The sequence below is a fragment of the Epinephelus lanceolatus genome, chromosome 13, assembly GCF_041903045.1.
Source record: "Epinephelus lanceolatus isolate andai-2023 chromosome 13, ASM4190304v1, whole genome shotgun sequence".
NCBI classification, from domain to species: Eukaryota; Metazoa; Chordata; class Actinopteri; order Perciformes; family Serranidae; genus Epinephelus; species Epinephelus lanceolatus.
The window spans coordinates 7,037,701-7,059,805 of NC_135746.1; the positions used below are offsets into that span (position 1 = coordinate 7,037,701).

At 42.8% G+C, this 22,105-nt stretch overlaps 2 protein-coding genes across 5 annotated transcripts in view; both read right to left on the reverse strand.

Moving 5' to 3' along the window:
* The window catches only part of ccdc85cb (coiled-coil domain containing 85C, b), an 81,082-nt gene extending 73,413 nt beyond the window's left edge, over nt 1-7,669 (reverse strand). For all 4 annotated transcript variants that reach the window (XM_033649366.2, XM_033649365.2, XM_033649364.2 and 1 more), the window contains exon 1: nt 6,251-7,669. In XM_033649366.2, coding sequence (XP_033505257.1) covers nt 6,251-6,968 — 718 coding nt within the window. In that variant the 5' untranslated portion in view covers nt 6,969-7,669. The remainder of the gene's footprint in view (nt 1-6,250) is intronic.
* Nucleotides 7,670-10,599: 2,930 nt separating this feature from the next.
* Nucleotides 10,600-21,327, reverse strand: LOC117270337 (cholesterol 24-hydroxylase-like). Its single transcript, XM_033647870.2, has 15 exons — nt 20,936-21,327; nt 20,759-20,836; nt 19,546-19,627; nt 19,307-19,380; nt 18,843-18,929; nt 18,547-18,685; nt 18,310-18,420; nt 18,062-18,224; nt 16,770-16,835; nt 16,394-16,466; nt 16,224-16,308; nt 13,523-13,633; nt 13,339-13,427; nt 13,148-13,214; nt 10,600-13,061 (listed from the first exon to the last, which is right to left on the reverse strand). Exons 1-15 carry the CDS (start codon nt 21,073-21,075, stop codon nt 12,912-12,914), a joined length of 1,515 nt encoding a protein of 504 aa, XP_033503761.2. The 5' UTR covers nt 21,076-21,327; the 3' UTR covers nt 10,600-12,911.
* Between the last annotated feature and the right edge of the window lie 778 nt (nt 21,328-22,105).

Consider the following 22,105-nt stretch of genomic DNA (forward strand, 5'->3'; position numbering starts at 1 on the left):
AGGAGCCCAGAAATTTGGACGAGCCAGCGTGCCGGATTTGTTCTAAAAACCATCTCAACAAAAAGAGCGAATACGACCAACTTAACAGCACATCTGAGAATGAGAGACTGACAATCTATTTTTTTGTATTTATTTATTTATTTCGATATTTTTACATGTTGTTTCGGATATTTAAATTTCCTTCTTTTTGCATTTGTTAATATACTCGTTAAATAAATGTTTATTTCGCTTTAAAAGGGTGTACTTGTATCATTATGCCTTTATTATCATTATATAAGTTTAAAAAAGTGTTCTAAAAACATCAATATTATCGCTTATCGCAATAATTTCTGACGCAATTAATCGCCCAGCAAAATTTGTTATCATGACAGGCCTACCTGTATACATATGCTTATTTTGATGGAAAAAGGATAAACAAGTATGATGCTTTCAGTACTCCAACACAATCAACTATTACCGGCACCCCTTTCGCCAGCTCTCATGAGCTTTTCCATGGTTTACTTCCTGCAATAAGTCACCTCTTGTGAGATTTGAGAACAAGACTTCTTTAGCGAGACTTGAACACAGAACATGGCTTAACAAGCAAAGGGATTGGATGAACGTTTCGTTCATCTGGATCCTTTCCACAATGTCGTCAGACGCTTACAACAATCGGAGCTTGTAAATGGCTAAAACAAACACTTCTGATGGACATGTTGGTGAAGATTCAGTCATCCAGGTCATGGGAATCATAAGTGCTATACCGTAGGCAAGTGGACTTGCTTGCGTTTTTTGAAGACGTGATCACATGATGACCAGGTGGGTCAATGACTCACATTGCGACCTTAACAACTCTAAAACTAAGAGCTCACGTCACCCCAACGACTCCGTAAGGGTTCACACCCACACTGAGATTAAAGCCTGCGAGAACTGAAGAAGCTTCTTGGATGAGAGGAGAAACGTCTTCAAGAAACGCAGGCAAGTCCAGTTGCCTACGATATAGCACACGACTTTGATGGACATATACTGACAGGGCGCACCTGCCCCAAGTGGTTATGTTACAGCCCGTTTTGCCGCTGTCTATCGTCGGGCCTAGCATAACAAAAATGAATACTAACTACAGGGAGTCCATTGGTCGTGCCAAGCACCACCAGTTTCTCCTCCATTGTTTACCAACTGTTAACTTATTGTCGTGACCACCACAGAAGGCCCGCCTCTTAAATCATCTGTTTGGACAATGGGGAAAAGGCAGACATGACGTGGGACACTTTTTCGTTCTCAATTCGAGGAGTTCAAAGTGCTCTGGCAGAAACGCAAGGCGTGTAGCAACTTAAAAACAACGTGCAAAAAGCTTCATTCTCATTAAACACAATTACAAAAAGACGCCTCCACATGCTAAAATGATTTCTGCATGATTGGAGTCTTAGCCTGTTTTGCTGCAGCCAGCTGCAGCGCTTGATAATATTGGATCTATTTCTAAAGTTGAAAGAATGGTAAAATAGGGCACGGTTTAAAAAATATTAGTGACCCTTTAATGAAAAATATAGTCCTCTGCTCAACATGAGCTGCTAACCATCACTCTGTGGTTAGGAAGCAAAATTTGTTATAATCATTTCTCCGTCTCTGTCCACGTCTCAGAAACCTCACTCTCACTCTTCTTCAGAGTCACTTTATCTGCGGAGTTGAAAACATTTTTCCTTTAAAGCCGTTTAGCAGCTAAGAGGCCGGGGGAATGTGTGAGGGTCTGTTAAAGGTCAACAAGCATTACAGCAGAGAGGATCTTTACCAGTTCATCTGGACAATGTCAAAGCAGCACTTTACCGTCTCGCTCGGCCGCTCTGTCTTAATCTCACGCAGCTATACTGAGTCTGTGTGGCACTATAGGGGAGCCTAATACAAGCTCTCTGTCACAACGTCACGTTACGGTCTTGGACCAGGATGGGCTCCAGACCACCACAAGTGAGCGCAGACGTTGAGAAGTCTGGAAATAGAAGTCACTGTTAAAGGTTATAAAACACAGTGGAGCTCAATGTGTTCCCTGCTGTTCTTTCTTTTTTTATTTCTCCAGAGCAGAAGCCTTCGCTCGCCTCACGCATTGCGACACACACCCTGTCCAAGTAAACACACAGCCTGTATCCCCAAAGGGAGAGGAGTGAGGGGTGGGGGGTGGGGGGTGGGGTGCAGCCGTGTCAACGCACAAGGAATTCAATTAAGCAGACAGCAGGATGTCTCCGAAACCCCAGCCTCCTTTGAGCTCAATATGCCCTCCAACAGTCCCCCACCACTCCACCCCCCAGCTTCCCAGCCAACCCCTTACCGCCATTCAGCCACTCCCCCCACACTGCCGAGATCCATTGAGGGCCCTTTCCTGGGCCCCCTTTCATACACTCCTCTCCCACTGCCTCCTTTGCCTCTGAGAGACAGATTTTTAGATCTGCCAAGGAGGTGAAAAAAAAATTAAAAACTGACTGAAAATGTTTGAAACAGAAGCCTCAAGCTCGACCAACTGGTCGCTTTTACTCTTGGGGCACCAAACACATTCATCCTCCTCCTCCTCTTCCTCTTCCTCTTCTTCCTCCCGTCTGTGTGCGTCTGGCAACCGGACAGATGCTGTTCATTTAGCACTTGAGCGGCAATCCTCGAGCTTGTCTCCTAAATGCCCAGGGGGAGACACTGGCATTTGGACAGCATTAAATAAAGCCACTCTGCAGACCTCACACCGCGGCCACATCTGACCTCACAACATGGTCACTCCACTCAGATTTCAAGCAGCCAATCGAGTAAATCTGTGCCGGTGAGGAGTTTCCTTACAAGTGTTGACCTGCGAGTGATTATATTTGTATTTAATGTGAGGATTATACACTGAGAGGAGTGATTAAACACTTCAGTGTACAGTACAGTCGTCCAATTTATGTAACAGCAGATTAGGATCAATGCTGCTGTTGCTGTTTTTATCAGTTGACATCTTCTTCAGCGTCAACAGCTGCTCTGTTTATTTATTTCCGCACAGAGGTGTTTGCAATTAAAAAGCCAGAAAGATCTGTGATGCTCGGCTTTGTTAAGCGCAAGATAGCATCAATCTCATTATCAATGCATTGGTTTGAACAATAAAATAATTCTCCAGAGTGAAGCGGGTCTTTCCCATGCTGGCGTGTCACTGTGTGTGTGTGTGTTATTGTCAATGATGAGCACACACAGCCTCAGGGCCGCACAATGTCACACACATCAGGCGAAACAGCGGCTTAGAGGGAGTGAGGTGCTGGGCCGCTGCAGACACAATATTGATGTTACGTAACGACAGCCAAACACCGCCCAAATTGCATGTGTTGGCGTGTGAGTGTTTCCGGATTAGAGGGCTACCTCGGCCCTCGCTCATGCATCCTTTTGGATTTGCTACCTTCACGGTTTTCACGGCCCACAATGTGCGGGAATGTCCGACAGATAACATGTGACCTGTGTGGAGCTGTTTGCTTTGATATTCCTACACGGCCCCGTCCTTGTTCATCAGGCGGGGGAGAAAAATAAGTTTCAACTGGATAGGGGATTTTTTTTCCCCCTCTCCCATGAAACAGAATTTGTTCCCCTTGCCAAACAGATCATGGCGAGTTATCAGCCCATGTGCTAGCTAAACGAGGCTTAGTGTCCTCCTGTTCCATCAGGGCATTTTCATCCCGGCTTGAAGCTTTCAGCCGTGTATTTAGGTCTTAACACAGGGACATTGATTTCTGGTCCCATGCCATGCATTTCAAACGGGCCCTAAGCAGACATGAGTGCTCTCCTACAACCAAAAAGGCAACAATGATAATCAGCGAACGACCCCAAAACGAAAAAAAAAAATCAATTTGCCCGAGCTCCCCGCCCCCTTTAAAATCCATTAACATAAGTCCTCCTCCTTAAGGACCACGAGTGCAGTGACCTAAATCAGCGCAGATTCAAATGATGGGGTAGCACAGGACTGAAAAGGCCACTTAAGGATAGTGTGTGTGTGCATATGTGTGTGTCATAATCACCCCAATCAAGACTTTACAGTGAGGTTAAGCCAAGACCCCCCCATGTTAATCCTTCACAGCAATTTTGATCAGCATATGGTGTCAGCGCAATCACATGCAACACACCCTGACTGTGGTATCTACGAGGGGTGGGACCAAGGAATACAGATGGAGGAGGTCATACGTGTCCTCTGAGAGCTCAACCACACAGAAGTACAATAAAACCAGTGGTGTTGTGGAGGGTAAACTCAGGTATACCCGTCTGTTTACAACCTATTAGTATCCATTACGATACTATAATTACAAGACATGTCAAAAAGGCAACAACTTGTTTCTTGGAGATCTTTTTAAGTCAGGGGCGACTTTTGGCCACAAGGATTAAAACACTGCCGAATCAAATGGGATTGTGAGCCAAGTTCTCAAGCCCGTTGTAGACAGGAGGTTCCAGACGTAAAAGTGGATTCATTCACACCCGGTGACCAAAAATTCAATGTCAGGACAACGTCTAATGTCAACGTCAGTAACGTCAGTGGTGTAGAATACTAGTGACAGATGACGTTGATGTTTTGTTGTTGTTTAGTGATCAAAACCCAACGTCTTCCAAACGTCTCACGCCAAAGTCTTCTTGACGTCAGAGGCAGGCTACACCCTGGACAGGTCACCAGACTATCACAGGGCTGACACATAGACACAGACAACCATTCACACTCACATTCACACCTACGGACAATTTAGAGTCACCAATTAACCTGCATGTCTTTGGACTGTGGGAGGAAGCTGGAGCACCTGGAGGAAACCCACGCTGACACTGGCAGAACATGCAAACTCCACACAGAAGGGCTCCCACACCCTGGGGTTCAGACGAAGAACTCCTTTCCTATGATGCCACAATGCTAACCACTGCACCACCATGCCACCCCTAATTTTCTGTCCAACCAAAATTTTACATCTGTCCAATGTGTGAGTCCAGAGTCTTTCTGACATCATTTAGACTTTCGCTGCCAGACTCAGGGCATGTTCGCAACATCAATACACATCAACGAAAAGCGGACTCAGTTGTACTGTAAGTGTCTTACAACAGTATGGAAAGGATCCCTACAGAGATAGACCTTTTGGTTAAAGAGTAAGATCCTTTTTGGTAAACCAGAAACAGCCCTGAAATCGCCATCACCAAACTCAACAGACTCCATTTAGAAAAACAGTAATTCTATAATCAGAAAACACACTTCATCCAAAGTCGACAGAAACAAAAAAGAACTCACAAAAACCATCTTCAATTGTCTTTCCACTGTTCCAACAATCACTAACTATGGTTGGGTTGAAATAAACCCTTAATTCACCCAGTTAGATGTGAAAACATGCTGCGTCTATACACGCTTAAATTACCGTTTATTCAAATGGAGTCTGGTGGATTTGGTGATGGGGATTTTGGGGCTGTTTTTGTTCACCCCAGTCTCACTCTTAAGTCGGTGAAATCCGGCATTTGGGCAGTGGCTTGTGGTGTCAGACACTGACGAAGAAAGCCGTCCTTTAACGTCGGCGTGATACGTGGCCGAGCGCCGTTATAGTTTGACGGTGCTCGGAGGTGTAAGGGGGAAACATGGCGGGACAAGAACAAAAGTTAAGGCAGCGAATGAAAGTTCGAGTAGGGATGGTGGGAGGGGTGGTGGACGGATCCAGATATGATGTGAAAGGTACCCTGTGTTTGTTGGATGTTGACGTTCTGGGACACCGTGTCAAGTTATGCCTGTTACATGCATTTATTTTGAAAGAGACTGTATGTAAACGTTAAATTTCCTGTGAAAACAGACGTGTATTTTGAAAGAAGACAATGCATGTAACAGGCTGAAGGTGACACAGCGTCCCAGTATGTCATGAACCAACACACCCAGGGTACCTTGTACGTCGAATCTGGACGTGGAAGGTTCACGACCAAACGTCGATATGAGACGAGGTCGGCGTGAGAATGTGTCGTTCTGGGATACTTCCATAATGTTGTCAGACACTTAAACACACAGTCTGAGCCTGTCAGTGACCAAAATTAGCTTTTTTAGTGGACATAAATGAACGGTGCGTGATTGCCCTGTGTGGTTACACTGCGGCCTGTGTGGCTCTCTGCTCAATAGCCTACTGGACCAGTTTAGTTTTAAGTGTTGTTCCCATCAGTCACTCAGACACAAACACATGGGAAACTATGGTCCACGTTTGAGAGTGACCCTTTAAGCCTGCAGGTGATGACAGCCAGGTGTGTGTCCACAGGTGGAGTGTGTGTGTGTACTCACCATTGAGTCCATTGGGGATGCTCCTGTGATGGTGCGGTGCTGACAGGTCATCCATGGACCTCCTCATGGTGGTGCCCAGCTTACTGTTCTCCGAGGCGGGCTTGTGTATGTGGTTGTGGTTGTGGTGATCTGGACTTCCGGCGCTACCTGTGCTGGACGTGCTACTCCCGTCCCCAACATCCCTGACGGTGCCGGTGCCCCCGTTCAGGTTGGTTAAACTGGACTGACTGTCTATGGAGCTCCTGGACCCGGCTCCGTTCCTCTCCTCGTCCAGCATGAGGATGATCTCCTTGAGCTCAGAGTTCTCCCTCAGCACGGTGTCCTGGTTGGCCTCCAGCTCCTTCAGCTTCATCATGTAGGTGCCCACCTCCTTCCACATGGCGCTGGCGGTGTAGCGGCCGAAGCGCTGCCACTCCCGGGACAGCTTCTTGCCCTTCTGTCGGTCATCGTCCAGGAAGCAGCAGAGCTCCCGCAGCTCGTGGTTGTCGTCCTGCAGCTTCTGGTTGATCTCCTTCAGGCTCCGGATCTCGTGCAGGTGCACCTGCAGCCGCCGGTTGATGTCTTTCATCATGTTTCCGTGCTCGATCATCAAGTTCATCTTCTCGCTGTCGACCCTCCTCAGTCTCCGGATCAGCTCCTCTTTGCTGCACCGCAGCATCTCCTCGTCCGTCAGCTGGCTCACATCCTCCTTCGCTCCCTCGGACGGATTCTTCGCCATGGCTGAGTCGCCTGTCAGGATCAGCTCGTGTGAACGGTGTCTTCAGATCAACTGTCACAACTAACCTATCCAAGCCTGAGCTGCGGGATGGTGTTGAAACACATCGTCCACAATATGAAAGTCTGTGCGCGCGCTCCGCTTCAACAGGCCGGTGATGAAAAAGAAAATATTAATGTGATGCTATGGCAACAACCCGAGCATGAACCGCCTGCCCTCACTAATCTGTTACAGCACAACCCCGCATGAATTTCACAAACAACTGCACATACTCACATTTCACCAATAACACGCGCGCATGATTTTAAATATCGATCCCCGGTGATTATCAATCAGGTCCCGTCAACACAACACAGCGCGTCCCATCGCAATGTGCACCGTCTCCACCGGACATCGCTCCATTCACACGCCTCAATGAAACCCAGTAAATTTAAATATCACGTCACATGAACCAAAGTGGAGAGAAAATGTGCGTAAACACGACACCGTCACTTTTCACCGGCGGCTCTGTGGACGCGTCTCCCCGTCAGCAGCGCTCCTCGGTCGGGTCTAAGCTTCTTTACTGTGTCGGTGTGTCGGTGGACGGAGCCCCCCCTCCTTCCTGTCCAAACACAAGGGTTTGAAATCATTCAAGGGGATTTCGGTCAGACGGCCAATCAGTACCGGGGACCGGAGCGGGCAGCAGGTAGATGAAGAGTGCGGTGAAGCCTCACGAGACTCAGGCTCAGCCCTCTTAAAGAGACAGTACATGAGATCAGAACAACACAGTGAGTTAGGGACTGTTCTCTACTTGTCAGAGGAGGAGGTGACAATAGGTTTATATTATGTATATATACATATATATAATTGGTGTCTGTCAGTTTCTTGTTGCTCTGTATGATTTAAAGGGAGCTGACAAATACAATTAATGTTAAAAAGGCAGGTGTAATGAGCTTTTTAGTCCATTTTTTTAATGCTAAAATTTGACTTAATGTTAATGTAGTGTGTATCTACCAGTATGTTTGTGTTTAATAAGTTGGAAAATGACCAAAAAACTAAACTTCCTTTTTTGTTTTTGAGATACAAATAATTTTCCTTGAGCCTCCCTGAGTGACTGAGAGAAATACATGACCCTCCCTCCACCATAAATTAGTTATTCGTTTTTTAAAATCCACTGTTTGATGTTTGAACGTTTTATTTTTGGCAAAATTTTATGAGATGTGTCAAATATAGTGATTTTAAGCTTAGATTTGGTTCTGTTTTTCTAAAGGAGGCATTTGTTGGCATTGGAAATTTAAAAAAAAATCCAATTATAATTCTTGTTTTTGTAGTTTCTAGCTGTGTTAAATAGTGTAATTTTGGAGGGTTTGCCTTGGTCAGTTTACTTTAAAAATCAGCAGTACAATAAATACAAAATACAGTCATTAAAAGTTTTAAGGCCCTCCCCTAAGCCAAATAAAAGAGCATTAGACTGTGGTTTAGGGACTGTTCTTTACTTATCAGAGGAGGGGGTGTGACTTCCTTGTTTTTTTTACCCTCCCCAAAGATACAAATATTTTTCCTTGAGCCTCCCTGAGTGATAAATCCACGAGCCTCCCTCCATTATAAATTACTTATTAGTATTTTTTAAAACTAAATTTTTAATGTTTAAAAGTTAAAAGTTTAAGATAAAATCCTGAAGTTGGAAAAAAAGCCTCCATTTTTCACTCTTGTCGTGCACGCTGGTTAGTTCGTGAAAACTCTTTATTTTTGGCCAAATCTTATATGAAATATGACAAATAAAGTGAGTTTAAGCTCAGATTTGGTTTTGTCTCTATCCTTATGAAGTATTTGTCACACATGATGTGTTCAGGACCATCACACATTTAAAAACTCAATGATAATCTCTGTTTTTACAGTTTCTGGCTGTGATAAATGTGTAATTGTGGCAGGTTTGCCCTGGCATGTCTTTTTTTTTAAGAGTATTTTTTGGGGGGCTTTTATTGCCTGTATTACAGCGCAGCTAGAGAGTGACAGGAAACAGGGAAAGACAATGGGGATGACATCTAGCCAGGTGCTGCAGTCTGTAATCGAACCCATGCCACTGCAAAGGACTCAACCTACATGGGGCAGACACTCTACCTTGCTGAGCTAAAGGCTGCCCCAGCATGTTGAAATTAAAAATCGGCATAAAATAAATACAAAATACAACCATTAAAAGTTATATGGCACTCAATTAATCCAAACTAAAAAGCATAAGTCCCTCTCCATTGCTTAAAAAACTTGTTTGACATGCCTCCCCCCTTTTGCTCCACTCCCTCCCTCATAAGTAATGAACGGTCCCTAATAAAATCATAGATGGATAGATACACACGCACAGTGGTTGAATGTAACTAAGTAACTGAGTACATTTACTCTAGTACTGTACTTAGTCCTCTGGGGACAAATTTAAGCAGTATTTTGAGGTAGTTGTTTTGCTACTTTATACTGCACGACATTTTGGAAGCCACTATCATACTTTTTACTTCTTACATTTATTTCACAACATCACTCACTAAATTTAAGACACATTTAAAACTTTATTGATCCCGTTATATTAAGAAGCTACCCAGCAGCACTAGTTATTATGTCATCATAAACATGTGGGTGCCAGTGTACTTAATGAAGAATATTTTGACATTTATTTAAATTAAGAGCACTGAGGTCCTTTCTTTCCCCAGATAGTTCAGTGTGTTCCAGGGTCCCCACACATTTCCATGGAGAAAATTTCCAAACTTTTCCGGGAATTTTAAGAATTGACAAGCACCTCTATCGTAACAGAAAGAGCCCATCAAGAGCTTGTATTTGATATAAGTAAGTAATTTTCGCCCAAACGCTCACCTACATCTCTCTGGTTCTCACTCCATATTCACTATAAATAAAAATAAACTCCTGAAATAAAACTCAGAGGAGTGACATCTTTCAAGCCAGTTAATTCTCTAGTAAACAGGTCCATTTAGGATTTCTTAGCAGGCTCACAGCGCCCCCCTGTGTGCACTGTCAGTAACAGCACAAAACAAAAACATCACTGCACAGTAAACTGAGCTGAAACTAAAATCAAATTATCAGGCATAAAATCAATCATCAGTTTATTAAAGTGCAAACAAAAAAATAATAAGTTATTTCTCCATTTGTAAAAAACGTTTAATATTCCTCTGTGGTTTATTTTAATTCGTGTAAAAATGATAAATGTTGAATCCTTATATCCGTGTTAAAGACACAAAACAAGTTGAGAAGCTCAGTGTTATGGAGGAGCAGTTAAACAGTGGTAAACAGGGTCCAAACACATCTTCATGGACATTTCAAAACTTTTCCATGACTTTGAAGGACCCATGATGATTAAAAAATAAGATAAAATAAAACTGAATTTAAAAAATATATATATAAAAAAAATATTTTAACTTTTAAACTCTGAGCGAGTTGGTGTGATGTCTTTCAAAAACGTTTGCTCAAACATAAATTCAGTGACCTGACACATAAAAAGGGAGAGACTGTACTCGGGGAGAAAATGAAGAAACATATGTGATGGTAAGAGCTACTGGAAATAAATTTCCCGTTATGTTATGTTATGTGGTCTGGTATCCCTGGAAGGTTACAGCGACAATTTACACACGAGAAAAACCCATGACTTCTCCAAAACTTTCAATGATTTTTATTAATTCCATGGTTTTTGAAGGGAAAATGTGATTAAGATATTCCATGACTTTTCCAGGTTAAGGGTTACTTCAAACAAGATTAAACTGCTGATTATACTGTGATCAACCACATCTTCATTATTATTCTTGTTAGGTTAAAACAATCATCATCATGTGACTTCGCTGTTTCTATCATTAAAACAAAGACTGCTGATACTACTGTCTTTACACAGACTAAAAGAAACTGAGCAGAGAAAGAGGCTTGTGTTTGAAGCAGGAGAACAAAGCTGCGAGCAGTAAGTCAGGGTGTTTTCGCACTTGGCAGAGTGGTGACTCGGCATTTTTTGAACACTCCAAGAGAATTCAGACCGATCTGAAAAGAACCCAACTGTTCGGTTCACTTAACCTGTGCCGTGTGAACACAAAGCGCTCCAGGTTCACTTTGGCCGTTGTATTCAGCCCTCTAGATCACCTGCTGTTGACCTGGGTCGTTGAAAAAACAGATGAAAACACGTCCGCCTGTAACGCTTGCAAGGACGCAGGACGAGGAGTAGTTTGGTCCACGGAAGATACTGCACGTCTCCAGATGTGGAATGTAAAATACTTCCCTCTACAGCACAGTAACACTGAGGTTTTCCTTCAATTTTAAGTGCATCTGAAAACGAGGGGCTTCATAACCGCACTGCAGTGTATCATCAAAGTAATAAACACAAACTACATCAATATATATTATATATACAGTATCTCACATAAGTGAGTACACCCCTCCCATTTTTGGAAATATTTCATTATATCTTTTCACGGGACAACACTATAGAAATGACACTTTGATATAACTTAAAGTAGTCAGTGTACAGCTTGTATAGTAGTATAGATTTACCTTCCTCTGAAAATTACTCAAAACAGCCATCAACATCTAAACAGCTGGCAACATAAGTGAATACACCCCACAGTGAACATGTCCAAATTGTGCCTAAAGTGTCAATATTTTGTGTGTCAACCATTATTATCTAGCACTGCCTTAACCCTTTTGGGCATGGAATTCACCAGAGCTCACAGGTTGCTTCAGGAATCCTCTCCCACTCCTCCATGATGACATCATGGAGCAGATGGATGTGAAGACACCTTGTGCTCCTCCACCTTCAGCTTGAGGATGGCCCACAGGTGCACAGGTGAGTTTAGGGCTGGATACATACTTGGCCAGTCCATCACATTCACCTTCAGCTTCCTCAGCAAGGCAGTTGTCATCTACTAGGTGTGTTTTGGGTCATTATCATGTTGGAAAACTTGATAATGAAAACTTGTAGCCCGGTTTCTGAAGAGGGGCGATCATGCTCTGCTTGGAATTCATGTTTCCCTAAATGAACCGAGCTCCCCAGAGCTGGCAGCACTTATGAAGCCCCAAACCATGATGCTGCCACCACTATACTTGACTGTAGGCAAGGGACAGTTGTCTTGGTGCTCTCTCAGCATGTGTGGCACCTTGGTGAAGATAATGTTTGGATAATGACCCAAAACACACCTAGTAGATGACAACTGCCTTGCTGAGGAAGCTGAAGGTGAATGTGATGGACTGGCCAAGTATGTATCCAGCCCTAAACTCACCTGTGCACCTGTGGGACATCCTCAAGCTGAAGGTGGAGGAGCGCAAGGTGTCTTCACATCCATCTGCTCCATGATGTCATCATGGAGGAGTGGGAGTGGATTCCTGAAGCAACCTGTGAGCTCTGGTGAATTCCATGCCCAAAAGGGTTAAGGCAGTGCTAGATAATAATGGTTGACACACAAAATATTGACACTTTAGGCACAATTTGGACATGTTCACTGTGGGGTGTATTCACTTATGTTGTCAGCTGTTTAGATGTTGATGGCTGTTTTGAGTAATTTTCAGAGGAAGGTAAATCTATACTACTATACAAGCTGTACACTGACTACTTTAAGTTATATCAAAGTGTCATTTCTATAGTGTTGTCCCATGAAAAGATATAATGAAATATTTCCAAAAATTGGAGGGGTGTACTCACTTATGTGAGATACTGTAGGTTATAATGTGAACAGAAAGAGGACTGAGGCCCCATTAGAGCTGAAGTTGACCAGAAAGAGAATTGAGTCCTTTTTTAAATGAACTGACAGAAGAACACAAAACAAACTAAGTCCCTTTTCTGTTGGTCCACTTTTTGGTGCACTTTAAGAGGACTGAGTTCGGTTAATTTAAAAAGGACCAAGTGTGAAAACACCCTTAGTCTAAGTAACCCAATTTCACCACATTGACTTTTATGGTTTCTTCTTATGTTTTATGATCCTGTACGATCATTTATTTCTTGTGATTCCTGTGTCTGACGGTGCACACCACCCCGCTCTTCGGCCTGAGCGTGCCAGTGTCCTCGATGTCAAAGGTCTGTCCCGGCACCAGACTGAAGTCAAACCTCTGGAGCAGCTTGGCCATCACCACTTTAGCCTCCATCTGTGATCACCCACCACCCACTGAGTTAATTCCACGTGTTGTTATGTTTGTGTGTTTGTTTACTGTTTGTGACTGTCACCACCCACCTGAGCGAAGTTCTGTCCCAGGCATGAGCGTGGGCCGAGGGCGAAGGGGTAGTAGCAAAAATAAGGCCTTGAAAAACAGAGAAGACACTAAATGCATGATTTTCTTTTCTTTATCTGGGACAATGGTTTGTGTTTTAACATGTTAACACTAAAAATAACATGTCATTATATAAAATTTGGATGCTTCTTACTTAGGAGCATCTGGGTGAAATCTGTCTGGATCAAATGTCAGCGGGTCCTTGAAGAATTTCTCCATCCTCCCAGTCACGTAGGAGGTGAACTGAATTACAGAATGATTTATTAGAACATTTACACAGCAGATTTTTTATGCATTATCAGTATTCTAAATACATATATATATATCTATATACCCACCATGCATGTGACTCCACCAGGAATGTGGATACCGTCAATGACAAAGTCTTTCAGTACCTCACGAGATGTTCCTGGAGCTGTCGGGTAAATTCTCAGAGTCTCTTTCAGCACCTGTGTGTGGGGGGGTGTCACATCTTGGGTCAATGGCTTTAAAAGGTAAAAAACTAGAGACTATCTAGAGATGGTATAACTGCAGCCGTGATACAGCGATCCAAATGAACGTGGGCCGGGGCATAAAGGGAAGGGGCAAAGGCACCTTCTTTACTTTTCACCTCCTATTCCAGCGCCCTTGAACAGACCACACCCATCTTTGAACTCTGCCTTCATTTCAATCTCAGCTACACACCTAAAGACATAAAAACTTGGATGAGCACCAATTTCCTGATGTTAAATTCAGACAAAACTGAAGTTATTGTTCTTGGCCCCAAACAACTCAAAGACTCTTTATCTGATGACATAGTTTCTCTAGATGGCATTGCTCTGGCCTCTAGCACTACCGTAAGAAACCTCGGAGTAACATTTGATCAAGATTTGTCTTTTAATTCTCATTTAAAACAAACCTCACGGACTGCATTTTTTCATCTGCGTAATATTGCGAAAATTAGGCCTATCCTGAGCCGAAAAGATGCAGAAAATTTGGTCCACGCTTTTGTTACCTCAAGGCTGGATTACTGTAACTCTCTATTATCAGGTAGCTCTAGTAAGTCCTTAAAAACTCTCCAGCTAATTCAGAATGCAGCAGCTCGTGTACTAACAGGAACTAAGAAACGAGATCATATTTCTCCTGTTTTAGCTTCTCTGTACTGGCTCCCACCAGAACACTGCGCTCTGAGAACGCAGGGTTACTCGTGGTCCCTAAAGTCTCCAAAAGTAGATCAGGAGCCAGAGCCTTCAGCTATCAGGCTCCTCTCCTGTGGAATCATCTTCCTGTTACGGTCCGGGAGGCAGACACCGTCTCCACATTTAAGACTAGACTTAAGACTTTCCTCTTTGATAAAGCTTATAGTTAGGGCTGGCTCAGGCTTGCCTTGTACCAGCCCCTAGTTAGGCTGACTTAGGCCTAGTCTGCCAGAGGACCCCCTATAATACACCGGGCACCTTCTCTCCTTCTCTCTCTCTCTTGTATCCTATTACTGCATCTTGCTAACTCGGCCATTCTGGATGTCACAAACTCGGCTTCTTGTCCGGAGCCTTTGTGCTCCACTGTCTCTCCGGTTAACTCGTATTGCAGCAGTGCCTGGATAGTGTGACGTGTGTGGTTGTGCTGCTGCCGTGGTCCTGCCTGATGCCTCCTGCTGCTGCTGTTATCATTAGTCATACTTCTACTGTTATACACATATGATTATTGGATTTGGATAGCAGAAAGAAGCACCGCAAAGAACCCTGAAGCTGGGAAGCCGGAGCTTGTCAGCTCTCTGGCAACCAAAACTATCGCAGCAGTGCCAATAGTTCTGGCATCTTGTCCTTTTTCTTTTAGAAACAGCCTGGTATCACTGCTGTCTGTGACTCCCTCCATCCATCAATCCATCCATCCATTTTCATCCACTTATCCGGAGTCAGGTCACGGGGTCAGCAGGCTGAGCAAAGTACTCCAGAGGTCCCTTTCCCCAGCAACCCCTAGCTCCTCCTGGGGGATCCCAAGGCGTTCCCAGGCCAGATGACCTGTATGAACCACCTCAACAGGCCCCTTTTAATGCGGAGGAGCAGTTGCTTTACTCTGAGCTCCCGCCGCATGTCTGAACTCTTCAGCCACCCTACGGAGGAAACTCATTTCAGCCGCTTGTATCCCTGATCGCATTCTTTTGGGCACTACCCAAAGCTCATGACCATAGGTGAGGGTTGGGACATAGATGGACCAGCAAATTGAAAGCTTTGCCTTCTGGCTTAGCTCCCTCTTCACCACGGCAGTCCACTGCTGACTACGTGCCCAATTGCCTGTCCATGTCACGCTCCATTTTACCCTCACTTGTGAACAAGGCCTTGAGATACTTGAACTCCTTTGCTTGGAGCAGTAACTCTCTCCCAACTCACAGGGGGCAATCCACCTGTTTCCAGCAGAAAACCATGACCTCAGACTGGGAGGTACTGACTGTCATCTCGACTGCTTCACCCTCCACTGCTGATCGGACGATACAACCGTAAAAGTAAATCATCAATCTTTGACCTAGTGTGTCTGGTACCAGTAACGCTTAAGAACATGGTGTTCATTATGGCTATTCCATGACTAGCACAACAGTCTAATAACATGACACCACTCCAGTTTATCAGGCAGGCTGTTCCTCCCAATCACCCCTCCTTCAGGTTTCTTCATCGTTGCCCACATGAGCATTGAAGTCCCCCAATCATAAGGGTACAAACCGAGTCCCTGGGCAGTACCCTTTACAGGTTTTTGCTGTTTCTGATTATGTCTTTTGAATTACATACTTACACATATATACATATTTGTTGGTTGTGTCAAAACAGAGAGTGAGAGAGACGAGCAGAAACACAAACACACAAGCAAACAGACAGACGAAGACTTAACTCCTTGTGAGAATAGAAAAGAACACAGGAGCAAATTTGCTAGTTGACTGCAGCTTGAGAAAAGCAACTTTAGAAAGAGTAAAGTACCAATAAAAGCTTGGGTACTGGTATCAAATCCCTGGTAACACCACAGGTATCGATTCAAAGGTGATCAGTACCCAACCCTTATGATAAGTACCTGTGATAGGTAGACCAATTTCCCCAGATCGTCATAACTGATGTCCTGTTTCATTCCAATGACATCATCCACCTCGTTCTTCACTCTGAGAAATAAAAACACAACTGAAGAAACCATCTTTTAAAAAGCTACATAATGAAACTGCTTTGCACTGAATTATTGGTTCTTACTTCTCCAGTATTTCAGGATGTCTTGAAAGTTCCATGATGCAAAAGGCCAGTTGGTTAGCTGTTGTTTCTTGCCCTTAAATGTTAGAACATTAACTTCAAATGTGGATCAACTACATGCAACACACAGTGATTGTATTCTTTATACCAGAAGTGGAGCTTTAAATAAAACTTCAGCTAAAAACACAGTAAATGTAGGACTTCAATATTAATGTTGTTTACAGAAGAGTATACGGATTATTTCTATTGAGTATTTTACTCCAAAATCTCATGAATTCACTACCACACTGGTGGATAGTTTACATTCTGGGTAACATTGTTAGCCTGACTTTGTTTTTGGAGCATTTCACACATCAAAACAGAAACGACACAAACCAACCTGCAATGAAAAATGTCACAAAATTGTCCAACATCAACTCTTCATCTTCTTCCGTCATGGTTTCCTCTGAAATAATGAAAAAAACAAAGCAGATTTGAAGAAGTAAATCAGTATTCCAGTCATCTTACCATATAATAATTAAAAAATATAATACCCATGTGTCCTTGTTTACATGATGTAACAGTAGTGCCTATTTAACCGATTCAGTGTGGACAGAGAGTGACGCATGCTTGCTGTAAGGACATGTTGTAATATCCATATTAAGCCCACATTTCCCGATTTAACTAGAATTACCACCCAGCAGTCGTATGCCTCCGTGCACCAGTCAAGTTTTTCTTTCTTTGTTTACATCCATGTCGGTGAAAACATGGATGCTTCACACACAGACGATGTATACAATCAGCACAGTTTCAAGGTGGACACCTAAGAATAATGTCACCAATTCAGTATCTGACCAAATGTCTCCCCTCTGTTCCTGAGATATGACGCTGAATAATGGCCAGAAAAGTGTTTTATGCAGAACATTATGATGTCACAGTGATGCTGTCCTTTGACCTTTCGGTTATAAAATGTCATCACTTCATTAGTTTATCCTATTAGACATTTGTGTGAAGTTTTGTCATTATCAGCATATTATTGTGTTATGGCCAAAAAACATATTTTGTGAGGTCACACTGACCTTGACCTTTGACCTCCAACCACAAAATTCTCATCAGATTATGCTTCAGTCCATATCGATGTTTGTGCCAATTGTAAAGAAATTCCCTTAAGGTGCTCTTGACATATCATGTTCACGAGAAAAAGACAGATACACAGTCATAGCCTTGACCTTTGACCACCGAAATCCAATCAGTTCATCTTTGAGTACTAGGGAACATTTGTGCCACATCTGAAGAAATTTCCTCAAGGTGCTCTAAGGATATTATGTTCACAAGAAGGAAATGGAAAAGGTCACAGTGACCTTTGACCACAAAAACTAATCAGTTCATCGTTGAGTCCAAGGGAACGTTTGTGCCACATTTGAAGAACGTCCCTCGAGCTTTTCTAGAAATATCGTTCAGAAGAAGGCGATGGATGCATGGCGACCTTGACCTTTGACCACCAGCATCTAATCAGTTCATCCTCGAGTCAAAGTGAACGTTTGTGCCAAATGTGAAATTAGTAATTCCTTTACTTTTGAGAGAAGTAACCAGCAGCTGATTACTAATTTTCAGTAACTTACATGATGCTGATTACAACACAGGGATGTTTAAACTTTCCTCTCATCTAATCTGAACTTTAGGGACCGTCACCTTTGCCAGCTGTTTTGATGATCTGTGTGAGGATGTCCTTGGGGACGTCTTCGCCGTTTTGCATGGCGGTCTTTCTGCTTTGAATCCACTGAGCTCCGGTTGTGCGCAGCAGGCGGCATGCATCCCTCACTTCCTTTATGAACGGTCGGTTCTTTGGGTTGTACTGGAAATGCAAAGTTTGAGGATCTCACACGGTTTATAATACTGTCACAAAACAAACTCCGTATAAACCTGCAGTGAAGTCATACCTTAAAAAAGCTGTTTCTGATGTAGTGCACCATCCCTTTCAAACACATTTCGATGGCTTTCGGGAAAACTGAACTATCCTTCAGCTGGTCCAAATCCACACCGAAAGCAACCTGAGAGTTAGAAAAAAAACAAGTTAGCTACAACTTGATTAGATGAACTTTTGTGACGTACACAAAAAACATTTCTGGATGAGGGCTACTGCAGTGGAAGCTGTAAAACAGACGATGGCACAATACCTTAGCAATAACATCAAGGGTAACAAAGTTGACCAGACGCAGCATGTGGGCCTCTGTTTTGCTATCAGCGATATCTGTAAGTTTAGTCATCAGTTTCTCTGCCCTCTCATTGAAGGTGCCCATTAGACCTCTCAAATACCTGGAAATAATGGGAGTTTTAGACAGTGGACGAGCACAGCCAGGACATACCTGCACAGCTCCACAAACATTATGCACATTACAGAGCAAAAGAAACCAAATCTGAACAGAATCTACGATTACAAACACTGGATATAAAATAAAGGTTGAGCACTCACAGGCTGCTGAATGCAGGGTCCATGATCCGACGCTGTTTATGCCACTGCTCATGGTCCTGAGCTGTTACCAGGCCATTACCTAGGAACCTTAAAAAAAGACAAATGGAACACAATGCTTTCAAACTAGCCAAATAAAGATGTAAATTATCTGAAATAAAACAGTGAAGTGAACTAGCGCTGGGTGGTATAACGACTGTGTATGTGATATATCGATATATTTACAAGCAACATATAGACTTAGACACAGTTTATATCAATACAGTTGTGTTACATAACGCATACCAGTGTACATCTCTCCTCTCTCACACTTTGCACACAGCTCCGGCCCCGTCATTCACTCACTCACTCATTCACTCATTCACAAGTTCTCCATCAACACTCAGAGACACAGAGCTGCTCCTCTGTTTAATCTGTTTGTTCATTAGTCCTCAGTGTGACATCGGTCTGATAGTCTGATGAAGAACCTTTGACCAAACAGGTAGAAGAGTCTCTTGTAGAGGAATCTATCTTTGGGATACTTTGGGGACATCAGGACCTCCTGAAACAAAACAACAAAAGAGGGAACATTTAAAAAATTTTTTTATTTTTCAAGGATTTCTACCACAGCAGGACAATCTGTGTTTCTGTGCACTTTCACAGTTTATCGTGCAATGCTTATGTAACTAATGATTACACATATACTACTGTGGCACATGGTGTTTACCTTGGTTGTCTCTGGGCAGGTCACACTAAGCATAACGTAATGCAGAATATTAACCCTGTAAACAGGTCCGTAACTCTCAGACCTGTAAATAAAAATGTCATTATGGGTTTGAAGTGCAAATACAGTAAGACATCTTAATGCCTGGTTCAGAATACACAACATTTCTGTCTGTTGCTACAGTCACTTTGTCAGATTAGGTGATTGTGGAGTCAGGAGCTACATTTGAAGCACCAAACACAAATTATGCAAGTCACTGTATTTATTCCTTTATCACCTGCACCTGGTTTATCGTCCACAGAACAAGGCTGCACACCGCCATTTTCATAAGAAAACAAAACAAGCTGCAGTGAGAGTCTCTCTCCATGGGATATTTGAAAAATAGCAGCTTTGTGCATTTAGTCCTTCTCAGGCAAGCTCGGGAGTTTAGTATTGCTGTAGCCCACAGGAACGACGCTCTGTGATGCTTTGTTTTTCTCAGAGTGAGGATTAGAATATTTGCAGTTCATATAACCAGGCTGAAATTTGCTTGAAGATCCACTCATTACTTAAAGTGTCTGTCGTATAAATACTAAAGTAAAGGTCAAAGTTGTCACAGTGAAATTTAAGGTTTGCTGATGGATTCACGTCATCAACTCATGCATTGAGTAACATTACAAGTAAATGTTCCACCTTAAAAGTCACCGGCAGTTTCTCAGACATTTAGATTTAACATTTAGATTTAGCATTTAGATTTAGCATTTAGATTTAACATTTAGATTTAACATTTAGATTTAGCATTTAGATTTAATATTTAGATTTAGATTTAGCATTTAGCATTTAGATTTAATATTTACATTTAGATTTAACATTTACATTTAATATTTAGATTTAACTATGTAATATATTTCTAAGTTAACAAATATTGCTGTAAATGTGGTAAAAAGTGACAAAATTCACAACATTTTTTTAAACATTGTTTGAAGCTAAATGTGGCAAAATGTTGATGTTATTTTCAGCGTGAGCCACTTTACAAATGGCACCCCATAATTAGGCCTACTGAACTGTACTGCTCAGTGGAAACAGGGCTTTAGGTGTGCGGTGTGCAGATTGGACCCTTTGGTGGGCCGTGACGGTGTTTGCGACAATGTTTGTCCTCAGTTGACCTTATTTTTTCCATGTCATGTTAAATAGCCTATTTGCATGTCCTTTCCCACATATACATTAAATATCTTACCACTCCAGCAACTTGTCGTGTACAAGCCCGCCATTTCTCATGACCCTCATAAACGTAGGTGAATGTCCGAAGAGAAAACTGTAGAAAGAAAAGCAAAGTGCGACACAAGAGTTTAAACTAACGTCAGGAGACGAGCCATAGAAATACAATGAGACAACTGTCACCCGCTCCACTCACCTGTCTCTCGGCGGCCCGGGTATGTGGTCATATTTCATATGCTGGTGTTTCACGTACAGGCAGTAACCGAGGAACGATATAAAAACCAGAGTGAGGAGGAACACAACGATCCAGCTCAGAATGACAGAGAAAACTGCCATTTTCCAGCTCCCACAGATTGAAGCGTTAATGTCCGGTATAACTAGTCCAAAGTGCTCCGGTAGCCTACAATAACTCTGTCAACATGTCGGCGTTACCTCTGACACAGAGCACACCTTAAACACGTTACAGTACGTTAACCCTGTATTCAGAAGAACAGGCTCAATGACTCAGCACATTTTTTAACTGCTGTAAACAAAAACAACAACGACGCACTTTCAACGAGCCTCTCTGCTGAGGACGGAGGACTCGAGCCTGCAGGGGCGTTTTTAACATCTCAGGACAAAGGGGGGCTCAGCCCAGACCTCTATGTGAGGGTGGGGGGATTTTTTTTATTTTCTATTTTATTAACAATCCACCTTATTCCTGAGTGCACTACTATAGAAATGATTATGTGCACAACTTCCAGTGAGATAGCGGAAGTAGTAAGTTAGTCCCATAGACTGTCTGTGGTTAGTCCCACGTGGCTACTCTTGGTCCATGTTTACACGAAAAACGATCCACTGAAAATGGAATCTTTTTTCATTTTTCGTTTTGAAAAAAGTTCCGCGTTCAGACGACAACGTTTTGATATTAATCGCCGGTGCACATGTAACATAGTTGAAAGGGTTCATGTTGAAATTAATGGTTCAAGCCCGCTAAATGGGACAACAGTGCCATCTGCTGTTTTAATCGGTACCTGCAGTCAGTAGGTAGCAAAGGATTATGGGTAATCTTCAAAGAAACGGATGATCTGCATTGAGGTAATATATCTATGAATGTCTGTGGACAAAATAATATTAACTAGGTCATTCAGGTCATGCGTTGATCTTGACCATCATTGCCATGTTGATCCTAAGTAGAATCGCTGATATTGATCAAGGACCATCACTGCTATGTTGATGTCCACATAAACAAATTATCCAAAATCAGCATGTTGATGATGATGGTCCTGGATAAACCTAACTGAATCTATCAGGATCAACATGGAAAAAAGGAGGGAAAATGTGTTAATTGCAGGAATCTGCTTCTGAAAAATGCTATTATAATACT